The 8196-nt window shown below is 48.6% G+C and overlaps 1 protein-coding gene across 1 annotated transcript in view; it reads right to left on the minus strand.

The window, feature by feature from the left end:
- Positions 1-1903: 1903 nt before the first annotated feature.
- Positions 1904-8196, minus strand: part of DSTYK (dual serine/threonine and tyrosine protein kinase) — a 23189-nt gene continuing 16896 nt past the window's right edge. The window contains exons 8-13 of the mRNA XM_054648751.2: positions 7887-8043; positions 6833-6965; positions 5901-6014; positions 4731-4845; positions 3744-3878; positions 1904-2542 (exon numbers count right to left, since the gene is read on the minus strand). Coding sequence (XP_054504726.2) covers positions 2355-2542; positions 3744-3878; positions 4731-4845; positions 5901-6014; positions 6833-6965; positions 7887-8043 — 842 coding nt within the window. The 3' untranslated portion in view covers positions 1904-2354. The remainder of the gene's footprint in view (positions 2543-3743; positions 3879-4730; positions 4846-5900; positions 6015-6832; positions 6966-7886; positions 8044-8196) is intronic.

An 8196-nucleotide genomic window follows, 5' to 3' on the forward strand; every position in this document is an offset into this window, starting at 1 on the left:
GTCATTCCCGCTTTTCCAGAGGATCTCCCCAGAGCCATTCCCACTTTTATAGAGCTTTTGCCTGAGGGCCATTCCCACTTTTCCAAAGGTTTTTCCTGAGGCCATTCCCACTTTTCCAGAGGAAAATCCACTCTGGGAATGCCAAAACAGGGATTGGATCCACTCTGGAAATGACAGGAGAGGTTGGATCCATAACAAAACCACTTTGGAATGGCCGAGCAGGGGCTGGATCCATAAAAAACCCCTCTGGGAATGGCAGGAGAAGTTGAATCCATCCAAATCCACTCTGGGAATGCCAAACCAGGGATTGGATCCATAAAAACCACTCTAGGAATGCCAGGAGAGGTTAAATCCATAAAAAACCCACTCTGGAATGCCAGGAGAAGTTGGAAACACTCTGGAATTCAAATACAGACACTGGATCTACACAAATCCACTCTGGAATGGCACAGCAGGGATTGAATCCATAAAATTCCCACTCTGGAATGGCAGGAGAGGTTGGATCTGCCCCCATCCCACTGGGAATTCTGGCACATCCCCCACGGGCGCAGAGAAGAAACAATTAAAGACATTTTTTTTCTTTCCTCCATAAAAAGCTCCTGAATCCATTTTATTGCACAAAGAAAGGAAAAGATTCCCACTAAACCCATCCTCGGCCACGGGCAGCTGGAATTTCAGCCAAGGAATTCCACCTTCCCTGGGAACTCCAGCTGGAGAATTCCCAACTCCTCAGCTCCTCACGGAGCCACCAAGGGGCATTTCCTGCTCCAGATCAGCCCAATTCCACCCCAAAAATGCAGGAAGCAAACTGGGATTTCCAGGAATTTGGGAAAGACAACCTTGCCCAGGATCCCCCTTCTTCTCTATCCCCATTTTTTTTTTTTTTAATTCTTTCCAACTGAATTCCAGCCCTGGAGTGAAAGTGAGGGGAAGAAGGAAGGATCTTTCTTCCCATCCAACTTGGAAAAAAAAAGCTGGAAAATCCTTATTTTTTTTAAACATTCCTGTGCACACTCAGCCCAATTTAAAACTGCCACGGCAATCCCATGAATTCCAAGCCCCAAATCCTGATTTTAAAGGAATTTTGGCACTTTCCCCCACGGAAAAATCAAGAATTTTAAGGACTTTTTGTGCTGCTACAAAGCGGAACCTCTGAGGAATGCAGCGTGGAAGCAAGGGAAGGTTTCTCCAGCCATTCCAAGAAATTGAAGGAGGCAAAGGAGAGGGGAAAAAGAGGAGGAAAAGGTGGGATTAGGGATCAATAGCTTATCCAGGTGGGGTTTTCCAAGTCCCCATAGAAAAAAAATATGGAAGCTTTGCTCCTGTCCATGTAAACATTTCCAGCTCCTTGGAGCTTCCCAACACTTCCTTATCCTAAAGTTTGGTGCCTTTTCCTTCTTCTCCTCTGGAATTGCTGCCAAAGGCAGAGGGAGGAGCAGGATGGTTCTCCTGGGGTTTTGGGAAGGGATTTTCCCATCCCATGGATCCCTCCCAAGGCTTGGGGTGGGATTGGCAAAGCCACAACGTGAGCACGAAGGGTTTGGGTTTTCCATCCCTCAATTCCATGGGGAGAACAGGATTGGGATGGAGCTGTCACCCCCCTGTCCCAAACAATTCCATAGGGATACCAGGGTGGGATTGGGATGGAGCTGTCACCCCCCTGTCCCACACAATTCCATAGGGATACCAGGGTGGGATTGGGATGGAGCTGTCACCCCCCTGTCCCACACAATTCCAGAGGGATAACAGGACTGGGATGGAGCTGTCACCCCCCTGTCCCACACAATTCCACAGGGATACCAGGGTGGGATTGGGATGGAGCTGTCACCCCCCTGAGCCCCTCCCTGTCCCACACAATTCCATAGGGATAACAGGGTGGGATTGGGATGGAGCTGTCACCCCCCTGTCCCAAACAATTCCATAGGGATAACAGGGTGGGATTGGGATGGAGCTGTCACTCCCTGTCCCACAGAATTCCATTGGGTGGGATTGGGATGGAGCTGTCACCCTCCTGAGCCCCTCCCTGTCTCAAACAATTCCATAGGGATAACAGGATTGGGATGGAGCTGTCACCCCCCTGTCCCACACAATTCCAGAGGGATAACAGGATTGGGATGGAGCTGTCACCCCCCTGTCCCACACAATTCCAGAGGGATAACAAGACTGGGATGGAGCTGTCACCCCCCTGTCCCACACAATTCCAGAGGGATAACAGGATTGGGATGGAGCCGTCACCCCTGGAGCTCCTCCCTGTGCCCGCAGCTCCGCGGCAGGGGCGGGGCTGGAATTGCCCAAATCCCGCCTCAATTCCCGAAATCCCGCCTCAATTCCCGAAATGCTGCCGCAGCTCCCGCTCAGGTGGAGTCATCCAGGCCTTTGTTGGGATGCTCGGAGGGAGCCCGGCAGAGCCTGTCCATGATTCCCTGGAGCATGGGCTGCACGATTCCCAGCAGGGGCCGCTGGGAGGAGTCCCCGTCCCAGCAGGCTTCCATCAGCTGCCAGCATTCCTCGTCAAACACCGGGAGCCGCTCCGGGCGAACCCCTGGAAACACAGCGGGGTCACCAGGAATGCCAGCAATGTCCAGGGAAAACCCTGACCGCATCCAGGGAAAGCTGGTGGAGGGGTTGGGTGGCACAGGGGATCACCAGGAATTTCCAGGAATTTCCAGGGGAAGCTGGTGGAGGGGCTGTGTGGCACAGGGGATCACCAGGAATTTCCAGGGAAAGCTGGTGGAGGGGTTGGGTGGCACAGGGAATCACCAGGAATTTCCAGGGAAAGCTGGTGGAGGGGTTGGGTGGCACAGGGAATCACCAGGAATGCCAGGAATTTCCAGGGAAAGCTGGTGGAGGGTTTGGGTATCACAGAGAGATCACCCAGAATTTCCAGGGAATGCCCTGCCCATATCCAGGGGAAGCAGGTGGAGGGGTTGGGTGGCACAAGGGATCACCAGGAATCCATAAGGGATCCACAGAGTATCACCAGGAATTTCCAGGGAAAACCCTGCCTGGTGTTTACATCTAAGGAAAGCAGGTGGAGGGATTGGGTGGCACAAGGGATCACCAGGAATGCCAGGAATTTCCAGGGAAAACCCTGCCCACATCCAGGGAAAGCAGGTGAAAGGGCTGGGTGGCACAGGGGATCACCAGGAATTTCCAAGGAAAGTATGTGGAGGGGTTGGGTGGCACACTGGGATCATCAGGAATGCCAGGAATTTCCAGGGAAAGCAGGTGGAGGGGTTGGATGGCACAGGGGATCATCAGGAATGCCAGGAATTTCCAGGGAAAACCCTGCCCACATCCAGGGAAAGCAGGTGAAGGAGATCACCAGGATCAGCAGGAATTTCCAAGGAAAGTCCTGCCATGCTGGGAATGAGCTGGGAATGAGTCAGGAGTCCTGAAATTGGGATTTTTTTAGAGAATTATGGAATGGTTTGGGTTGGAAAGGATCATCCAATCCCTCCCAATATCCCAGGCTGGAGCCATTTTACCCATTTTATCCAATTCACCCATTTAATCCACTGTCCAACCCACCCTGGGATGCTCCCAGGGATGGAACAGCCCCAGCTCCTCTGGGAATTCCATCCCAGCCCCTCCCAGGGAGGAACTGCTTGGACTCCATCCCAGAAATCTTTTCCAACTTCAGGAATTCTGGGATTTTTTTACCTTTCACCTCCCCAGCACCAGAACCAAAGTGGATTTTCCCACCAGCCCAGGTGTTCCAGAGTTGAGCCAAGCCCAGGTACCTCTCCTGACGTTGTTCCACAGGTGATCTTTGCTTGCACACCTCTCAAAAGCCTCAGGTAACTTCACGTGGCCCGAGCAGAGGTACCAGAACAGGATCCCAAAGGCATAAACATCCACGGAATTGTCATATTTCCCTGGGAAAAAACCAGCAGGGAGAAATCCCTGGGAGCTGGGCAGGCTGAGGGGTGATTCCAGGCTCCCCCCTCCCCAAATTTAAACCTCAATTTCACAGCAGGAAGGCAAAACTTGTGTGAAATCCAGGAAGGCAGCAGGAGCTGGGATCAAGGTTAAGCTTTTCCAATTTCCAGGATTTATAAATGTAAATATACAAATTAAGTATAAATTTCCAGGATTTATATATTTATAAAACAAGGATTTATAAATTTAAGTACCAGGAATTCCCAAACTGAGCTCAGGTGTGTTTTAAACACCAACACCTGTAAGGCTCAGCTCTGTCAGAGCCAAAGATCAGCCCCTGATCCCAGAAATATCCCAGATATCCCCTAAATCCACACAAATAGGGATGTTTCCTTTGGATCCCAACCTTATCCAAGCAGGAGCAGCTCTGGCAGAACAAAAGGATTGGGATAACTGGGATTTGAATTTCCAGGTGGTTCCAAAACTCAGGAAAAACCCTCAGAGCAGCTGCCAGAATTCCCAGAGAATCCAAACTCACTCCAAGGTGGGAACAGCTTGGGAATTCCTTCCAGGGAATCCTTCCTGGAGTATTTCCCTATGAAAGCCAAGGATTTCCAGCTTCCTCCTAATGATAATTTACCCTTCTAATTGCAAGGGTGTTAATTACCTCAGCAGAGCCGACCAACCCCATTATCCCCTGTCAAGAGTGGCACTTAAAAATTCCAGGGCATGCATGGAAAGCAGGGAATTTCCTGGGGCTGGAATGACCTCAGGAGCTACTGAGAGATGAATTCCAAGGAATTGCCTTCAGAATTCCAGGCAGAGCAGGGGATCCAGGGGGATCCTACCTGTGAAGAGCTCGGGAGCCATGTGGATGGGGGTGCCCACGATGCTGCCAGACATCATCGCCTCAGGTTTGCAGAACCCCAAATCTGTGATTTTGGCCCTGTTCTTTTTGTCCAGCTGGGGAAAAAAAAAAAAAAAAGCCACAGTTAGGCAGGTGAGAACTTCATTTCTCCTATAAAATATTGAGTTTTGATATTGTGCTGGTTTTGCAAAAAAAAAAAAAAAAAAAAATTAATAAATTTTTTTCTGGTTATTGTCATAACTATGTAATGATAATAGAAAAATGCTGGAAAATAAACAGCTGGAAAATAAAGGACTGAAAATGCTAGAAAATAAACAGCTAGAGATGTGTTCTGTGGCAAGAACTCTCTGGTCACAAGAGCAACCCACAACTGTCCCAGGCATTGTCCTGCCTCTGCAAAAGGTTCAGCACAGAAAATTTGGGTCATTTTTGGCCCTATTCTCCAGCCCAGGGGAAAGGAAAGAAGCCCCAAAATCTCTGCAGAAAGTTCAGCACACAAAATTTGGGTCATTTTTGGCCCCCGAGTCCCTGCAGGGACTGACAGAAGGTTCAGCAGAGAAAATTTGGGTCATTTTTGGCCCTGTTCTCCAGCCCAGGCCAAGGGAAGAAGCCCCAAAATCTCTGCAGAAGATCAGAGAAAAGAATGAGAAACAATTCTAATCTTCACTTGCTGCACCTGTTATTGTGAATATGTGGGATTTGTTATGGAGATTTGTTCACCAGAGGGTGGATTTTTAATTAACCAGTGGTGATGGTGTCTGATTGGAGGACGAATGAGGTAATGAGTGCCTGTCTATAACAGCAATAGTTTTCTAGGGTTTCTTAATAAATAATTATATTTAACCCCCTTAATAGGGTTTCTTAATAAAGATTATTATTGATCACCCTTCTGTGAATCATGGAGTCACTGCCAATTATTACCCAGCCAGGGGCTGAGATGATTTTGTACATAAACCCCTGCCCTGTGTGAGGGGCTCCTGCTCCCTTTGCCCAAAATTCCAGCCAGGAAAGGAGGCAGCAAAACCTCCCTGTGGCTGACACCAGCACAGCTTAAAATAACCCATGTGGAGAAATTTATTCCCTCACTTAAAGCTTGTTTTTTCCCACTCAATCAGCTCTGGGATGAGGCAGAGGCAGGGATTTTCCTTACCAGGACATTTTTGAGTTTGATGTCCCTGTGCACCAAGCCCTGGCTGTGCAGGTACCGGATCCCTTCCACCACATCCAACGCAATCTGCAACCGTGGCTCCAATTCCAGCCCAGCCTGAGGGGGAAAATGTGGATTTTAGTCCTAAATGTTGCTTTGGTCTGCTCTTCTTTACTAAAATTGAGTAATTTCAGCTTTGTTTTACGGATTAATAGGGAATTTTTAATTAGAGAATCAGTTTTGAGTTGGGAGATCAAAACTCATCCCATGGGCAGAGACATTTCCCACTAAACCAGGTTTAATCTGAGGGGGAAAATTTAGATTTTAGTCCTAAAAGTTGCTTTGGCCTGCTCTTCTTTACCAAAATTGAGCAATTTTAACTTTGTTTTATGAATTAATGGGGAATTTTTAATTAGAGAATCAGTTTTGAGTTGGGAGATTAAAACTCATCCCATGGGCAGGGACACTTCCCACTAAAACAGGTTTAGCCTGAGGGGAAAAACTCAGATTTTATGCCCAAAAGTTACTTTGGTCTGCTCTTCTTTACTCAAATTAAGTAATTCCAGCTTTGTTTTATGGATTAATGGGGGATTTTTAATTAGAGAGTCAGTTTTGGGTTGGAAGGGAGATCAAAACTCATCCCATGGGCAGGGACGCTTCCCACTAAATCAAGTTTAGTCTGAGGGGAAAAACTCAGATTTTATGCCTAGAAATTACTTTGGCCTGCTCTTCTTTACCAAAATTGAGTAATTCCAGCTTTGTTTTGAAGATTAATGATGATTTTTTAAAATTAGAGAATCAACTTTGGGTTGGAAGGAAGATCAAAACTCATCCCGTGGGCACCTCCCACTAAACCAGGTTGCTCTGAGCTCTGTCCCAGCACTTCCAGGGATAAAATAAAAATAAAATAAATATTGAATAAGAGAATTTGGCACCTTCAGCCCCGTGTAGAGGTCCCTGTGCAGCCTCTCCATGATCAGCAGCACAGCAATGCTGGAGCCTCCTCCATAGCCATAATCAATAACGGAGCCATGCAGGTGCACCAGCCTCTCGTGGGACTGCAGGGACCTGCAGAGGGGGCAGCACAAAAAATCTGGGTTATTTTTACCCCATCCTCCAGCCCAGGCCAAGGGGAGAAACCCCAGAGTCTATGCAGAAGGTTCAGCACACAAAATTTGGGTCATTTTTGGTTCCCCCAAGTCCCTGCAGGGACTGACAGAAGGTTCAGTACAGAAATTTTGGGTCATTTTTGGCCCCGTTCTCCAGCCCAGGCCAAGAGAAGAAGCCCCACAATCTCTGCAGAAAGTTCAGCACAGAAAATTTGGGTCATTTTTGTCCTTATCTCCAGCCCAGGCCAAGGGAATCCCTGCAGGGACCTGGAGCAGATTCAGCAGAGAAAATTTGGGTCATTTTTGTCCCTGTTCTCCAGCCCAGGCCCAGGGAAGAAGCCCCAGAGCTGCAGATTTAGCAAAAATTCCCAGCACAGCTCAGAGTAGCACAATCCTCATCTGTCTGAGCCAATTAAACTAAAAAAAATAAAAAAGCCTTTTTAAAGGTTAGAGCCACAAAAAAACTCATTCTTCTCTCAGCTGGCTGTGCCTGCAGCTGTTTACTGCAAAGCAGCTGCTCTCTGCACTGCAGAGCCATCCTTGGCTTTTTTGGGGATTCAGGCAGGACAAGGAGTGGGAAAAGAGAGAGGATTCATCACCAGGAATCAGGGGAGGAGAGTTGCTGGTTATTGTGGTCTGTAAACTGGAATTTCTTCTGAATTTGGACAGCACAGGCAGCAGGGAATCCGATTAAGGCAGGAAGGAGCATTCCAGGAGCTCCAATCCCAGATTCCTGCAGCAAACCTGGATGTGGCACTCCGAGCTCTGGGCTGGGTGACAAAGGGGACATCAGCCACAGGCTGGGGGCTTTTCCAGCTTGAATAATCCTGGGAAATCAATCAGATCCCTGTGGAATGGGGGAAGCACTCAGCATACAGACCTCATGTAGTGAAATTCCAGTGCCAGGTCGTTCCAGTGCTTCTCATCCGGAGGGACGACGGATTTGAGGGCGCAGGGGAAGTGTCCCCCCCAGCTGTCACACAGGTACACCACCCCATACTGGCCTCGGCCCAGCTCCCTGCCCAGCTTGGGCTTCCCTGCAAGGCACAATCCCCAAAATCAGTCCCCAGTCCCAAAAAACAGCCCTCAGTCCAAGGCACCAATCCCAAAAATCAGCCCCCAATCCAAGGCACCAATCCCTGCAATCAGCCCCAATCCAAGGCACAAATCCAAAAAATCAGGCACCAATC

This window comes from Agelaius phoeniceus, chromosome 25 (assembly GCF_051311805.1).
Source record: "Agelaius phoeniceus isolate bAgePho1 chromosome 25, bAgePho1.hap1, whole genome shotgun sequence".
Classification (NCBI taxonomy): domain Eukaryota; kingdom Metazoa; phylum Chordata; class Aves; order Passeriformes; family Icteridae; genus Agelaius; species Agelaius phoeniceus.